The 16,650-nt window shown below is 47.2% G+C and overlaps 2 protein-coding genes across 2 annotated transcripts; both read right to left on the reverse strand.

Moving 5' to 3' along the window:
* Positions 1-387: 387 nt before the first annotated feature.
* On the reverse strand, positions 388-4,643 carry GARIN1A (golgi associated RAB2 interactor 1A). Its single transcript, XM_053657075.1, has 3 exons — positions 3,699-4,643; positions 2,443-2,692; positions 388-419 (listed from the first exon to the last, which is right to left on the reverse strand). Exons 1-3 carry the CDS (start codon positions 3,860-3,862, stop codon positions 399-401), a joined length of 435 nt encoding a protein of 144 aa, XP_053513050.1. The 5' UTR covers positions 3,863-4,643; the 3' UTR covers positions 388-398.
* A 3,528-nt stretch (positions 4,644-8,171) lies between these two features.
* On the reverse strand, positions 8,172-10,085 carry HILPDA (hypoxia inducible lipid droplet associated). Its single transcript, XM_037167747.2, is given in 3 exon segments — positions 8,172-8,862; positions 8,865-9,083; positions 9,906-10,085. Coding segments are annotated over 2 exon segments (189 nt in total). The 5' UTR covers positions 9,016-9,083; positions 9,906-10,085; the 3' UTR covers positions 8,172-8,824.
* Positions 10,086-16,650: the final 6,565 nt, after the last annotated feature.

Consider the following 16,650-nt stretch of genomic DNA (forward strand, 5'->3'; position numbering starts at 1 on the left):
TTACCTATAAATGCTCATTTTAGCATCATATACAATGATGAAAAGTTGGAAACAACTTTAGATACCTGACTTTAGGGACATAAAGTAAATTTTAATTCATTCATACAAGAGAAGAGCATGAAATTATCAAAATGATGTGTATGAAGACCTTTTAAAGGAAATGGATCCCAAACAATAAAAAGCTAAAGGCATTTATCACCACCAAACTGGTATTACAGAAATGCTAAAGGGACTTCTTTAAACAGAAAAAGAGATAAAAAACATGAATAATAAAATGGCAATAATGGCAATAATGACATACCTATCACCCATTAGTTTAAAGCAAACCCTCCGATCAGAAGACATGAAGTGGAGAGGAGAGCAAGACCAGCACAGCAGCTGCCCACACGGGACTCTCTTCAGACCGCAGGACACACAGACTGGCAGCAAAGAGGTGGAAAAAGGTGTCTCATGAACAGGAAAACCAAAAAAGCTGTGGTAGCAATATGCACACCAGACAAAATAGAGTTTAAAACAAAAACTGTAACAAAGAAGGATATTTCATACGCAAAAGCCAAGACCTGGAACTAGGCTAAGTGTCCATAGATGGATGACTGGACGAAAGAGATGCAGTACATGTACGAGGTCTGTTAAGAAAAAGTCCAGCTAGTGTTAATCTAAGGAGAATGGTTTGCGAGACATTGATGTAACCTGGCAGCCAAGGAGAGTGGACTGGAATGCACGTTCATGAACAATGACGACTTCACTGGGGGCAGTAGACGCTGTTGAGTGAGCATGTGTACTGTGTGGCCATCGCATTCAAAATGACCGAGTAGAGCAATGAATATTCAACAAGTTTTGCATTAAGCTTGAACATTCCTCCGTGGGAACCATTCAAATGATTTAGAAAGCTTTCAGGGATGATACAATGAGTGTGGCACAAATGCTTCAAAGATGGTCCAGCATCTGTTGAAAGTGATCCACATTCTGGAAGGCCTGCAACAAGCAGAACCCCTGAGAATGTTAACTGCGTTTGGGCCGCAATCAACAAAGATCAGCAACCGACAGGGTAAGAACTAGAGCTGATCTGGGGGTTCCAAAAACTACTGTGTCCAACATTTTGACTCAGGATCTTGACATGAAACATGTCATGGCAAAATTTGTTCCAAGACTTCTGCTACCAGAGCAGAAGGAACGTCGTGGGGCAGTTGCTAATGACTTGATACAAATCGCTACCCATGAACCATATTTCCTCAAGATGGTTGTAAGTTTGAAGGGAACCGAGGCATCCTTGTCCTATGTATAATGTTTCTGGTATCCTATATCTTCTTCAATAAATGTCTCTATTTTTCATAGTAGCTGGCTGGATACTTTCTGGAATACCACTTGGCCATAAAAAAGAATGAGATCTTGCCATTCACTACAACATGGATGGACCTAGAGGGTATTATGGTCAGTGAGAAAAGCCAGACAGAGAAAAACAAATACCATATGCTTTCATTTATATATGGAATCTAAAAAACAAATAAAACAGAAACAAACTCATATGGGGATGGAGAGAATCGAGAAAAAACATAAAAGGACTCATGGACACGGGCAACAGTGTGGTGATTGTGGGGGGAACTGGGGTAAAAGGTAATGGAAGAAATATAATGAAAAATGATAAATTCATTAAAATAAATTTTTTAAAGAAACAAACTGGTAGGTACAGAGAACAAGCCGATGGTTGCCAGATGGGAAGGGGTTTAAGCAGCTGGGTGAGAAGGTGGAAGGATCGAGAAGTGCAAGCTGACAGTTAGAGAGGAGTCTCGCGGATGGAACGCGCAGCATCGGGGATGTGGTCAGTGATGTCACCACAACCACGCGTGGCGCCAGGTGGGTGCCGGACTCACTGGGGGAGCACTTCACAAGTTGTATAAACATCCGACCACTGTGCTGTACACCGGAAACTAACGTAATATTGAATGTCAACTGTCACTGAAAAATACAAAACTTTTTAATGGAAAAAATGTTTAGGATGTGATCTAAATCGAAAAAAGCAATATTCAAAGATGTATATGTCTTTAATGTCCTCAAATATGTTAGGTAAACATTAATTTACAATGAAAGACTAGAAGGAAATATGCCAAGTGTTCCAAGTGATGGCTTGGGGCTAAAGAAAAATGGGGTGACTTTTCCTGTAATTTTCTGATTTTCCTCAGGGAGCGTTATTACTTCATGATACTGGGGGGAAAAAAAGAACACTTTTGAGTGAGTTAAGTACATCATAGCTCTTCCTTTAGAAAAACTAATTTGCTTTCATAGGTATGTGTATATCACATATCGCTGACCTTTGAAATGAAGTCTTCTCATCCCCCCCCAGCGCACTGGACTTTAATACTCATCGGTGCTGGGGGGGGGGGATGCTATGCCTCCAACCCCGTCCCCCCTCCCTAGAGATCTCAGCGGGAGGGTCCCACTTACTGTGGCTTCATTGGAGCTGCTGGACATCTTGGGCACCAGGCAGTGCGTGAACTGGATCCTGGGGTCTTTGGTGGTGATGGACAGACCTTGCTGCAGAATTTTCACCAAGCGCATCCAAAATTGAAACACAGCCTCTGGGTGTTTCTCGTGGAGCTTCAGGTAGTAGAGCTTTTCAGTCACTGTCCTAAGGCGCAGGATGCGTTGGAGCCGGTCACAGATTTGTAGCTCCACAAACTTCAGGGGGAGAATCCTGGACACAATCAGGAAATTCCCATGGCCGAATAGCCCAGGGTTTGAATCCACCACGCTGGCGCCTACCTGGAGCGTGGCTCGACCTCCCTGGGCTGCCACCTCTGCCTGGGGGTGCACACGGAGAGGGCTGTGGTCTGAGAGTGGGAAGGTTCCACAGACAGACTCTTCTTTCCTCTCCCGGACCTTAGCATCAAAAGAATCTGCCCCGTCAATGACAATGGTATAGTGTATCTCTCGTAATCCTCACAACACCCATTCAGTGAAGGAAAGAGAAGTATTATTAAGTCCATATTTATAAATTTTGGGTTTTTAAAAAAGATTTTATTTATTTATTTTTAGAGAGAGGAGAAAGAAGGAAGAGAGGGAAAAAACATCAATGTGTGGTTGCCTCTCATGTGCCCCCTACTGGGGATCTGGCCTGCAACCCAGGCATGTACCATGCCTGGGAATTGAACTGGCGACCCTTTGGTTTGCAGGCTAGCACTCAATCCACTGAGCCACACCTGCCAGGACATTTTACAGATTTTGAAACTGACGCTCAGAGAAGCTAAGGGATTTGGTCAAGTTCAGATCTAAGTGGGAACTGGAACTAAGGTTTTCTGACTCCATTTCTAGATCCCCTTCACCCTGTAACCTGATAACTCTACTGAAAGAGTAAGAAGGTACATCCAGCATTTTTTTCCAGTCTCAACACCTAATAATCCCATTTGACTGTCATACATATACCTTTTTCTTTACCCCCCCCCCAGGTCTATATTGACAAAATAAAGAAGACCCAAGGTCTTCAACAACTAGGCTGAGACAGACTGACACTCCGCCCACAGCACTGAGCACAGTGCTTAGCATACACAGATACTAAATAAACACTTGTTAAATGAATGAACGAGCTTCTGCAAGGCTTGTACATAAGCCACACTGTCCTTTCTCTCCATCCGAAGTCCAGCAGCAGAACCTCACAGTCTGCCATCCCGCCCCTCTGGCCCCTCCCTGAGGCCTTTCTTTACCTGCTGAGGGTGATGACTGGGGCGCGGTCAGGGGTGCCCCTGGTGGAAAGCGGACCCTGGGGCCAGGTGATGTTGGCCATCAGGAGGATGTTGGGGAGCGGCAAGGAGGGCACGGTGGAGGTTACCCCAAGGATCACGGTGGTCGACCCTTCATAGACATTCATCCAGTTCCCGGGCTTAGTGACCTAGAAATCAGCCCCAGGTTCTTGGGTCAGAGAAGCAGGAGATGAGAGGGGGAAGGTACAGGGGCTAGAAGGCAGCACTTCAGCCTGGTGAGGAGCTCAGAGCACCTGTGCTTCTCGCCTGCGTGAGGCACGCTGGGCTGGGCCATGGCCTGCACCCCCCTTTGTGTGGCTCTCCCCACACAGACAAGCTCATTGGCACCAGCAACGCCACGTGGCCCTTCTTTGTATCCTCTGCATCATCTAACTTTATTTATTTTTTTAATTGTTTTTGCATCTAACTTTAAGGGGATGCACTGGTAAGAACAAAATTTATTCTTTCATCCTTGGGTAGAAGCCAGCACGGGTTTCTAGAGGTCTGGAAGAGAGATTATTGGAAGACAGTTCCAGAAAGGGAGGAGAGTGAGGAAAACCCCATGATGCTCTAGGCATAAACGGGCGACCTTGAGACCAAAATCCTCTGGTTTCACCAGCCAGAATGGCTTCTTTCTCCTCCCCGGGGCTTTAAAAGGCCACAGCATTTTTGGACCAACCCCTGGGAACAGGTTTTAGAAAGGGAAAGAAAGGGTACCTGGATAAAGTTGCTTTCGAACACTGTCGAGTTGGGAAACAAGTTGAATTCTGGAGAATGAATCAGTTGACAAAGAAGGCCATCTTCCACCCCAAGTTCCACTCCAGGGCCTGGGACCCTGACCTCTGGAGGGAGGCCCCTGATTTTACTCATTGGATCTGGGGAAGAACGGGCTGGGAAACATCCCTGGGGCTCCGCGCAGACCCAGCCCGACTCCAAGGTGCTGATGGACTGCCGCCCCCCTCCCCTTTCCTCCACAGCTCCCCACCCCCTGCTGCTCTGCAGGCTGACCTCCAGGCCAGGGGGCCGGCTCACAATGGCCGGAATGACATCAGGAATGTGATGGCAGCAACAGGAAAGGAAAAACAGAGGAAAGGAAGACTTAGGGAGGAGCAAGGCTTTTCTCTCCCTTTTCTTACTCACTACGAACTAGCAGTAATGAAGCCTATTCCACTTTTCTTTCAATCTCCCCACAAACACAAGGCAAATGTCTCTCCCAAGGAGACACCAGGGCAGCAAAGAAGGCTCTCAGGAAACGCAGCCTTCCATCCGTCCCCCTCACAGGGAAGCCTCTCACAGACTCGCTCTGTAACTGTGACTTGTGCCTACATAAAAATTACCTCAGGGGTGGAAAAGTTCGTTACAAATATATTTTATTACATTGCATTTTGAAAATCCATGGAAAAGAAAATAAACATGTTGAAGAAAAAAAGGGCGGCATGCGTCCTGGGAACCAACCCACTAGTTCAGTGATGTGGCCCACGTCACTGAGCTTCCTTCGTTTCCTCTGTAGTAAAGTGACAGGGTGGCACAGGAGTGAAGGCCTCAGGTTAACAGTCAACAGAAATTTAAAATCTGTACTTCCCATTTTCTGAATGCTATGTGTAGGCTCACCTCCATGCCCTTGCTCACTTAACACTCCAGTGGCAAACTCTTCCCTAATTTGACCATCTAGTCATTTTTAAAAATTCAGATCCTCGGAGATGTTTTCCCTGAACTTCCACCTTCTGCCGGCACTGTCCTAAACAATATTCTATCACAGAACCACAAAATGTTATTGTTTACACGCTTCTTCCATCTTATGTATGTCATCTGAGGGAGGTGGTGGTGAGGTCTTACTCAATGCCTGGTACCAGTAGGTATTGTAAGCAGTATATCAATCCGGATGGGCCGAGTTATGCTGCAGTGACCAAAAAAAAAACCAAAAAACCCCAAACCTAAGTAGCTTAACAACAAAGGCTGATTTCTCATTTACACTGCATGTTCACCAGGGATCCGGTGAGGGCCCTGCTCCACGCATCCCTGCTCCACAAATGGAGCGGTTCCATCTGGAGTACTGCTGGTCGCCGCAGTGGAAGGAAAAACTTTTTGAAGGTTTTTGAACCAGTGCTTACATGCTCCAACCTAGAATTGACACAAGTCACGTCTATTCACACTCATTGGCCAGAAATAATTCCTGGCCCCATCTAACCACAAAGGGATCAGGAAGTGCAATTCTGTCATGTGCCTGAAAGGCAAGTGCAGAAACATTTGGAGAACACTAATGGCTACCACTAATGACCCACTAGTCAGTAACCATTCAGCTCACTATCCCTCCTGCAGACGGAATACATTCACCATACACACCTCCAAGGAGCAACCTCAGAATTCCATTCAGCCACAGCATCGTTCAACTCAAGAATCTGAGTGATGCACAATCGTCTCTAGACCAGTTTCAGATGTGGCCTGAGATGGAGATCTACAGACTAAAAGAGACAGGCCATGTGCCCCCACCATCGAATATGTAATGGAGGACTACGGACAGGATAAACGCTGTGAGGGGAAGCGGGGAAGAATGGGAGACACAGCAGCCTGGTGATTAAGATGTTCCACTGAGCAGATGTGATGAAAGCGAAAGGGATTCCCTCCATTGGCCCCCACTCTGCATCCTGGGAACTCATTCTTAGGCAACTGTCCTTTCAAGCTACTGAGACGTTAGGTTGTTGCGGGAGCATAACCTAACCTAATGCCTACTTGACTGATAACAGATTGGAATCTAGGGGGCAGTGTTGTATATTTAAAAAACGAACACCAGAAAAACCCTCCTACGTGTGACATCAATTTATTTGGAAGGTAGCAAAGAGATCTTATTGGAGGCTGGAAGGATGGCAGCGCATGCTATATACAGCAGCAGAATATTTGGTAGAATTGTTGCCTGCAGTAACTTACGAGGTATACCTGAATCTAATTTATCCAAAAAGCTAGGAGAGTCAGAGAACAGTTTTAGCAGATTGAACACTGTTGGTAGCTATCGACAGCGCACCACAAAATGAGCTAAGAGGAAAACCAGCCAGCTTGCAAGCAGACACAGGGGATCTAGAGAGACTGCAGAAATCTCAAGCTGGCCGGCTCAGAGGAGCAGCTGCTCCTCCTCCCTAAGTGATAAGATAACACTGAGAAATGTCTGGAATGGCAAACACAAAGCAAGCGCAGCTTTGTAGGCAGGGTTTGCTCGGAAGTGTCCCCGTTTCAGCACAAGTCCTGCATCCCAGGAACGGGGCCTGGTGAGGCAGACAGACATCGACTTACAGCACAGGTGGCAAACGCAAAGCCTGTGGGCTGGGTCCGGCCTGGCACTTTGTTTCTACCTGGTGGCAGTGCCGAGCTCCTCGGCCCTAGTTAAGGTGCAGTTACATTTATACAGTCCTAAAATTATACTCGGCCCTTTGAAGGCAACCGTTAGGCTGATGTGGCCTCCTGAGAAAATGAGTTTGACACCCCTGCACTAAAGGCTCAGATGATAGTTAGCATTTTTTTTTAGCAATAAAGTATTTTTAAATGAAGGTATACATTGGTTTTTAGATATAATGCTATTGCACTTAACACACTACAGTATCACGTACACGTGACTTTCACATGCAGTGGGAGACCAGTAAATCCCCAGTACAGCAATCCACGGTCCTGGACTTCAACGTGGGGTGGGGACAGAGTGACGGACACCAAGAAAAATGCCAAGCTGCTCAGACCTGGGTAAGAGCAGAAACAGTGATCCATGAAGTATGGAAGTTTTACCAGCCTGTCAGAGAGCAAGTAGAATTGAGTAGTTATTCTGATGGATGAGCACAGAAAAACGCCACAGCCAGGCTCTGGTTGCCCAGCTGGTTAGTGTCATCCCCATTCACCAGGGTTGAGGGTTTGATCCCTGGTCTGGGAACGTACAAGGACCCACCAATGAAGGCATACCTGGAACAAAAATCAGTGTTTCTCTCTCTTACTAAAATTAATTTTTAAGAAACTGAAAAATCAAGGCCTCGTGGACTGGATAGCTTTGTTTTCCCCAGAGACTGAAGATGAAGGAACTGGAAGAAGCTATCATTTTTCTTTTGCTTAGACATGAACAGTCAACAAAGGACAGTAAGGATCTTGGCCAAACTCCACAGCTGTGGATTCAGATTGAGCAGTTTGCCCCTGCCTCCAAATTCAGAGGTTCCTTTACCTTGTTTTACTTTTTAAACGGTTTTGTTTATTTATTTATTTTTAGAGGGGAAAGGAGGGAGAAAGGAGGAGAGAAATATGTGTGAGAGAAACACTGGCACTCAATCCACTGAGCTACACCAGCCAGGGCCCTTCACCTTGTTTTAATCGCTTGCGAATCCCCACGTTTTAAGATGTTAAACCTCAGATGTATGAATTAAAGGTTCTGTCCTAACCACTAATTTCAAGGGCAGAAGTCAACACATATTGGAAACATACATTCAACTTTATTTCACTAGAAAAATTCACTTAAGCCACATGGTGGCTGTAACACCCATGTCCTGAGCAGGCTCTGTCATCCCCACTGTCCCCTTTAGACCAGTACATACAGAGACATAATGCATTGGTGGACGGACTTAAAAATGTAAAACGGGAACTGGACACTGAACACTCTGTCTTCCCCCTCCCTAGAGCCAGGGCACACACCTCACACCTCTTCAACTGTCATGCATACAGAGGCCCTCACGTGAAAGAGAAGCCAAACACCAAAGAAATTGACCATAAGCCAACCAAGTCCAAAGAAACTCTTGGCAGATGTTTAGGAAGTAGGGCTGAAAACACCATCATCTCCCGACAGCTGAAGCTGGAGCACAAGCCCTCATCTAAGAGAGGTCAGAGCCACGCTGCCAAGGACAACAAGGAGTGTGGCAAACTGGCAAGAGCGAAATCACCCCATCCCAGAGGCAAGCTGCCCACACCATTTCCAGGGCAAGCATTCAGATGGAGGGGCCCTTCAAGGGCCTAGTAACAGTCACTTCTCTAATAACATTGATGCTGAGCTCGCCTGCTGAGAACCCGACACCTGGCTGAACAGATTTAGGTCAATGTTCCAAGGTTATAGCTGGTGGAGGGAGGTCTTATCACACCTCTCTGGGTGGATGTTCTGGAAGGCCCTTGGGGGTTCTGTGCTGGCTAGTTGACCTCTGGTGGTCCAGAAGCTCCCAGGCAATGGGTTGTCCAGTAAGCCCTCCAGTGACTCCATCAGTCTCACACAGATGGAAAGGAAGGTCAGCACCACCCCCACGAGATACAGGTTCAACATATGTTTCATAGCTGAAAGGATCCCACTCCTGTGAAGAGCAGCAAAACTATCTTCTGCTTCTGGAAGGCCTCTGGATGCTGAGGAAAGAGAGGCAAAGTTAGTCTAGAGCCTTTTGGGAAGTGCATGTATCTGGCCCTAACCCTTTTATCTTCCCAGGGAGAGACCCAGCCAGCCAGGGGTACAGGGGCCCATCATGTTTTTCCACAGCAGAAGCTCAAGTACGCTTACACTGTAAACTCCACGGCTGAGGAACCCGTTTTGCTTCTTTTCATGAGCACACCTTAAACCTTTTACTTCTTCTTAATAAAAAAACCTTTGCTTCTGCCAGGTGCAATGTACCATCCCTGTGCCACAGTCCAGGGGTCAGAAACCTTCCTTAAGTAAAAGCCAAGTCCTTTTGTACCTGGGAACGGGGCTGTAAGAGCATGCCCTTGAGAAAGCAACCTGCCTGGGAAGCCTCCCTCACATCTTATTCAGGTTCAAGTTAATCATAAACTTTCTGAAAGTCAAAATAATTCTAAGAGAGTCGAACCCTGAATACCCACACGTGTTAAGCATCCTGCAATGTACTAGGGCAAAATGGGGCTCTGGGGACATGAACCATGTCCTCTTGCGGCTAACGACAGGTTAAGAATACAGGCAGTTACTACAAAGACAACGAGCCAAGTGCCGTAACAGGAAGGAGATGCTAAGAGTGCCATTGCGGCACGGATGCCTAACTCAGCACTGGAGCAAGGAGTGGGCCATGTGGATCCCAGTTAGGGCCACTCCCAGAGAAAGCAGGTCTGCGGTGGCGCAGTGGGGACCTGGGTGGAGGCAGAGAGAGGAGGGAAGCTCCAGGAGGCAACGAAGGCCGGAAGACGGGGTGGGGAGCCGGGTAAGCTCAGAGGGCCACTCACCTCCAGGCAGAAGGGCCGGGAGTAGCCCCGCTCGCTGTAACAGCAGGTCGTGCAGGAGTCGGGAGGGAGGTCTGCCAACGAGAGCACGAGGTCATAACCCAGACCGTCGCTACAAGACAAAAGCTCGACGCCAGAGAGACAGCCGAACTGCCCGCACCGCCTACTTATACGCGCGGCCCAGCCCCCGGGCTACAAGCGCACGCACACACGCACGCACGCACGCCCTCCGCCGCACGTCCGCACTCACGCGGCCCCGCCCCCCCGGCGAGGGCGGGGTGTGGTCTCGGGCGGTCCGGAGGCTGTGGTTACAGCTGTTTGGGAAAATATACCGTGAGTGTCCGAGACAGTGAGGTCGGCAGTGATTAGGCGCGTGTGTCAACTTCAGTCGCTTTTTCTGCTGCGTGAAGCTTTGGGAGCGATCAGAAAGTTCATCCCCTCCACCCCCCGCATACTAGATCGGTGGAAACACCCGCAGTGCCCCAGTCCAAGGGCTCTCAGCTGGGATGTGATGAAGTACGGCTCCCAGAGGAAGATGGTTCTTCACCATACATTCCAACAAAGCACAGCTTGGTGGAGGGCATCAGACCCCCCCCCCCTGCAGCCCCCCAGTTTTCTCCATTAAAGGGACTGAAGAGCCGACTTTGGAGGAGTTTCCCTTCCTTAGAGATAACAAGATTCCAGATGCCACCCCCGCCCACCCTTCATTCCAAATCCTGAAGATTAATGTAACACACTCTGATTTCTATGAGAATTTGTCACATTGTTTAAGGAAATGTGAAATACTGCCTGGTCCTGGTGTCTGCGCCTAACTGCACCTGAGTGTTACTTCGCACTCCTTGGGCCTACTTCTTAATCTAAAATGTAGCCATTGGAGATTTTTGATACCTTCAGTTGAACCAAAGAGCTAGGACGTCCTAGTCCAGCCTTATGCCAGGTTTGGGGGCTGGGACGGCCAAATTATAGACGTTCCGTCGTGAGAGCACCTAATGGCGGGTCTCAGGAAGTAAAGTCTTGGGGAGACGCTGGGAGTGGGGAGCCCGTGGGAAGGAACATCTATGCCACCGCGAAGGCAAGGCTGTAGGTGGTTTCACTGCCTCCCTCCTGGAGAAGAGGCGGGGAGAGAGCCAAAACTCGGGGACAAGACGACTCTTGGCGGGTCCGCTGAGCTCCAGGACTGGCTGTTTTGCATGCCGGGCTGGATGAGCAAAAACCCGGCGTATCCCTGCGCTCTGTGGGCTCCGTAGAAACGAGACAGAACGCGCAGGAAGGGAGGAGCCAAATCCCCACTGCGACCTTTCCCCTGCATTCTGGGCTATCTATCATCTGTCAGAGAGGGTGGGGAAGCCGGGAAAGGAGAAAGTTAGGATGGGAAACGTGTTGGTTGGCAGGCAGGCAGGCAGACACTTTGAAATTAATCGTTCTACTCAGCTCGCAGGAATTTTGGGTCCTTCATTACCCTGGAGCTTCGTCTGCTTTTTGGTCCACTCAGTTACTCTTTCACACTGTTATTAGGAGAGGCTCAAGCTCTGAAATCATTCCAGGTGTCCCAAATGCCACCATTTGCTAGAATCTTTAACCTTCTTTTTCTTCTCTTTTCTTTTAAATTAAGGTTTTATTTACTGTTGGGGGGGGGGAGGGAAGGGGAAAAGGAGAGAGAGAAACATTGGCCTGTTGCCTCCTGTACACCTCCAACCTGTGGCCAGGCCCACAAGCCAGGCATGTGCCCTGACAGGGAACTGAACCCACAACATTTTGGTTCATGGGACTGTGTGCCAACCAACAGCCACACCAGTCAGGGGGAATCCTTTAACCTTTCCGTGCTTTGGCTTCCTCAACTACTCTTCTCACCTGGAAATTAAATGAATTAATCTTCTTAAAGCACTGAGAACAGTTCCTGAGACATAGAAAACGTTCCATAAGTGTTATTATTCGCATCGTTGACTACAAAACTCCCAGTGAGGGACTTTGCTCAAAATAGCCTATGTTCAGTGAGTGAACACAGGAATTCCACAATAACCCTTTGGGCGCTGTGTATTGTGAGCTCTAACTTTTTTTCCTTTTTAATATATTTTATTGATTATGCCATTACAGTTGACCCATTCCCCCCTTCATTACCCTCCACCCTGCACACCCCTCCCCCACCACTCCCCCCTTTAGTTTATGTCCATGTGTCTGTCACCAGTTCTTTAGATTCTATATTTCCCACACAATTCTTGCCCTCCCCCCGTCTATTTTCTACCTACCACCTATGCTACTAATTCTCTGTACCTTCTCCCCCTTCTCCTTCTCCCACTCCCCTATTGCTAACCCTCCATGTGATCTCCATTTCTATGGTTCTGCTCTTGATCTAGCTATCTTCTTAGTTTGCTTTTGTTTTAGGTGTGGTTGTTAATAAGTGTGAGTTTGCTGTCCTTTCACTATTCATATTTTTTATCTTCTTTTTCTTAGATAAGTCCCTTTAACATTTCATATAATAAGGGCTTGGTGATGATGAACTCCTTGAATTTGACCTTATCTGAGAAGCACTTTATCTGCCCTTCCATTCTAAATGAAAGAAAGCTTTGCTGGATAGAGCAATCTTGGATATAGGTCTTTGAATTTCATGACTTGGAATACTTCTTTCCAGCCCCTTCTTGCCTGTAAGGTCTCTTTTGAGAAATCAGCTGGAAGTCTGATGGGAACTCCTTTGTAGGTGACTGTCCCCTTATGTCTTGCTGCTTCTAGGATTCTCTCCTTCATTTTAATCTTGGCTAATGTAATTATGATGTGCCTTGGTGTGTTCCTTCTTGGGTCCAACTTCTTTGGGACTCTCTGAGCTTCCTGGATTTCCTGGAAGTCTATTGCCTTTGCCAGGTTGGGGAAGTTCTCCTTTATTATTTATTCAAATAAGTTGTCCACTGGTGGCTGTTCCTCTTCCCCTTCTGGTACCCCTATAATTCGGATGTTGGAACATTTAAAGATGTTCTGGAGGTTCCTAAGCCTCCCCTCATTTTTTAAAATTCTTATTTCTTTATTCTTTTCTGTTTGGTCATTTTTTTCTTCCTTCTGGTCCACTCCCTTGATTTGAGTCCCAGTTTCCTTTCCATCGGTATTGGTTTCCTGTGCATTTCCCTTCATTTCAATTAGTTTAGCTTTCATTTGTTCCTTCATTTGTTCCTCTAAAATCAACCAGTTCTGTGAGCATCCTGATCACCAGTGTTTTGAACTGTGCATTTGATAGGTTGCCTATCTCTTAGTCACTTAGAAGTATTGGCTGTTGTAGACAGCTCTGCCTGCTTTTAGGAATTGTATCTTGATCCCTGTGGCTAAGGGCAAGGGACGACTGACCTCTGGAATGTGAGCTGCAGGAGACAAAGCTTGTCTCTGGTAGCAAACACTGCCTCAGTTTCCTCTCCCCGCACCCAAAGCTTGGTCGGAAGTCAATGACGGGTAAGACCCCTCATAGCAGGGGGCAACCTAAGCCAGACTTGATCACTCAATCACTCGATCCTTCATGGAAGGACTCGGGGCACTGCAACAAAAAGCAATGTACTCTCGCCCCCATTTTTGACAAAGCCCAAGTCCCCATGTTCTCTGGGAGAAGTGCTTCCTGGCTCTAATCCCCTTAAGCCTGAATACCTGATGGGGAGAGGTGCAGCTCCTTGCTTTGCTAGAGCGCGTCCTGGGGGAAAATCTGGCATCACAAAGATTTCCTGATAAACCTGTGAAATCTGCTCTGCTAAGAGTGCTTTCATTCATGTATTAAGGGTTCGAGCAGGAAACCCTAAAACTCTGCTCCTGACAGACTCAGACTCATAGTAAGCCCTCAGATTTCTTTGAAATGTTATCTACTGTTTGATCCTTGCTGCCCTATATTCCTGTGTATTAGAACCCAATAAAAGACTATAGAGCAGGGGCTCAGGGCCTTCTTCTGAGAGAAACTGGCCTCTGCTGGCCTTTTTCCCTGAGAAACTGGCTATAGCCCACTTCTCCGCCCCAATTAGATCACATCATGTCTTGGCCATATTCACTAATGTCCATGGCACTTGGGGGGACTTGCGAGAAAGTTGCTCCCACAATTGGCTCTGGGGCTTTGAGCTATTCTTCTTGAGCCATAATGTTTAGGTCTGTTCATGCCTGTTACATATGAGGGGCGGAGCCTTAGGTGTTCACCAGTGGGCGGCAACCCTGTCGCTGGGTTGTGACGCTATATGTGGGGGCGGGGTCAGAGAGGGGCAATGGCATTGTTCCACGCTCTCTCTTGGATTTCAGTCCCCTCTGCTGCTTCCTGCAAGCAAACCAGGGCCCCCCTGGTGCCAGCTCCCAGGTGTGTGGGCCTGTGCACCTTCCAGGCCTGTGGGTCTCTCCAACGAACACTCTGTGAGCCTGGGAACCTCTTCTGGCACTTCAACCCTGAAAGTTTTCCCAATTGGTGCTTTTAGGCCTTAATTCTTGTCACTGGAGCCCCAGCCTGCACGGTCTGTCTCACTGCTCGCTCCTTTGCCTGGTTTATCTGTGCATGAATGTGTAACCACAGTCAGCCAGCCACCTTGCGCCCTCACTGGGTCCACCCGTTGCCACCCCGAGCCTGGGATCTGCCAACTGCCTTCTGCGCTCCTGGGTCGGTCTGGCAGCTTTTTCCTGCCAGACCCCACTCGGCCAGCCGCTGACTCTGCCCCTCTTACTGGGGCGGTTCCTTGTTGTTGGACTTCCGCACAGTTCAATTTTCTGTGTTTTGGTTGCGTTTTTGTTACTAAAACTTTGTTGTCTTTAACCTTGGTTGTGTGAGAAGGCACAGTGTTTCCACCTATGCCTCCATCTTGGCCGGAAGTCAGCTCTTTTTTTTTTTTCCATTTTAGAGAGTGAGGGAAAGGAAGAGAGAAAGAGAGAGAGAAACACTGACAGACTGCCCTCTGCAGGCCCCAGGGCCTAACTGCAAGTCGGGCATGTTCCCTCACGGGGGAATCCAACCTGCAATCTTTGGGTTGGCAGGACGCAGCCCAATCAACAGAGCTACACAAGTGGGCACTGAACTCTAAGTTTTTGGGGGTTTTTAAAATTTTATTTATTGATCTTTAGAAGGGAAGGGAAGGAGAAAGGGAGAGAAACATCAATGTCTGGTTGCCTCTCGTGCATCCCCTGCTGGGAACTGGCCCGCAACCCAGGCATGTGCCCCGACTGGGAACCAAACCACGATCATCTGGTTCACAGGCCTGTGCTCAATCCACTGAGCCACATCAGCCAGGGCTGAACTCTAAGTTTTTATCTTCACATAGCTCAAGGGAAGAGATGGACACCTCTCTGTAACAGTTCCCTGTCCCCAACGTTCACTGTCATTGTCTAAGGGTCATGGCAGATGGAGACAACCAGGGTTTGGGAGATTATAGCCCTGTGCTTTCCCATCTACTAACCATGGATATTGTTGGCTGTCATCTTTGGGTAGGTTCCCAGGCTTACCTATGTCAGATTCTTGTCCTGTCTCCACCTTAGCTAAATTGATTAATCCCTTGGAGTCTAAATTTCCTAATCTGTAGCATGGTGAAAATAATATATAAAAGAGTTGTTGTGAGGATTAGAAATAATGCATACAAAGTACAAGTTACAAAGTAGATGCTCAATAAATAGTAGCTATTGTTTTACTGAAAAATATAAAGGCAGGTTCTTGCCCTAAAGAACTGTACCACTGGGTTCGGTAAATAAGACCTAAAAAGATAACTAGCAACCCAAGATACTATAGGATAGTGGTTAGAAATTATTCAGCCTTGAGTTTGAATCCTGCTCTGCAATTTGCTAGCAATTGTCCTTGAGCTCTGCTTGCCTTGATGTTTTTATTGATAAAATTGGACTAATAATAGTTCTTACCTAAGATTGTTATGAAGATTAAATTAAATAACAGATGTACAGTACTTACTATATAGCTTAAGGGGAAAAAATGGTGGCTATTAGTCTAATTAGTTCCTAAGGCAGACTGTGTACTATAGTGCTTAGGAGCTCAGAAATGGGGGAAGAGAGAAGACTGGGTGGTAGAAAAATATAAAATAAGAACATAACTAGGGTGGCAGTGCTTTTCTTGGGGATCTGGAATTGTTTTTAAAAGAGTTTATTTATTTATTTTTAGAGAGAGGGGGAGGGAGGGAGAAAGAGACTCCATCCGTGTGTCATTGCCTCTCATGCACCCCCTACTGGGGACCTGGCCTGCAACCCAGGCGTGTGCCCTGACTAGGAATTGAATTTGAGATCCTTTGGTTTGCAAGCTGGTGTTCGATCCACTGAGTGACACCAGCGGGAGAGGCAGGGTGTGGTATCTGGAATTTTAACACTCACCGTGAATGAATGGAAGGGTGGAAAGAGAATGAGCATTCAGCACCTGACACGTGCCAAGCACTTTTCTAAATGCTTCACATGTATTATTTAACTTAACTCTCATAACACTCCTGTGAGGAAGTGTTAAACACATTTTTCTACTGAAGGAAAAAGAGCCTTTGTTTCGTCTCGTCTCGTATTCTTGTACTCCTCCTTCATATCTCAGTGCGAACAAGGTCCCCCTGGGAACCTTTCCTGACTTCAGACCCTCGTTTCAGGCTTGGCAGCCCGCACGTTTCTGTATTTGCCACCTCACCTTCAGTTGGGTCGTATCAATGTCTGCTTCACCTCCAAAGCCTGAAAATGTCAATGGGAGGCATGTCTGGTCTGGTTTTACTTTAATTTCACCCAGCACCACATAGTAGTCTTTCAATAAATATTTTAAGAAATAAATGAAAAACTG

This window comes from Artibeus jamaicensis, unplaced genomic scaffold (genome assembly GCF_021234435.1).
Source record: "Artibeus jamaicensis isolate MK-2021 breed Jamaican fruit bat unplaced genomic scaffold, CSHL_Jam_final scaffold_3307, whole genome shotgun sequence".
NCBI classification, from domain to species: Eukaryota; Metazoa; Chordata; class Mammalia; order Chiroptera; family Phyllostomidae; genus Artibeus; species Artibeus jamaicensis.

What these genes read in the sequence shown, in the direction of transcription:
- GARIN1A (XM_053657075.1), bottom strand. Translation starts at nt 3,862, where the DNA reads ATGAATGTCTATGAAGGGTCGACCACCGTGATCCTTGGGGTAACCTCC. An exon ending in CCAGTCATCACCCTCAGCAG is followed by an intron (nt 2,693 to 3,698) that starts GTAAAGAAAGGC and finishes GATTGTGTCCAG; the next exon opens with GATTCTCCCCCTGAAGTTTG. An exon ending in GCAGCTCCAATGAAGCCACA is followed by an intron (nt 420 to 2,442) that starts GTAAGTGGGACC and finishes CTTTGCTGCCAG; the next exon opens with TCTGTGTGTCCTGCGGTCTG.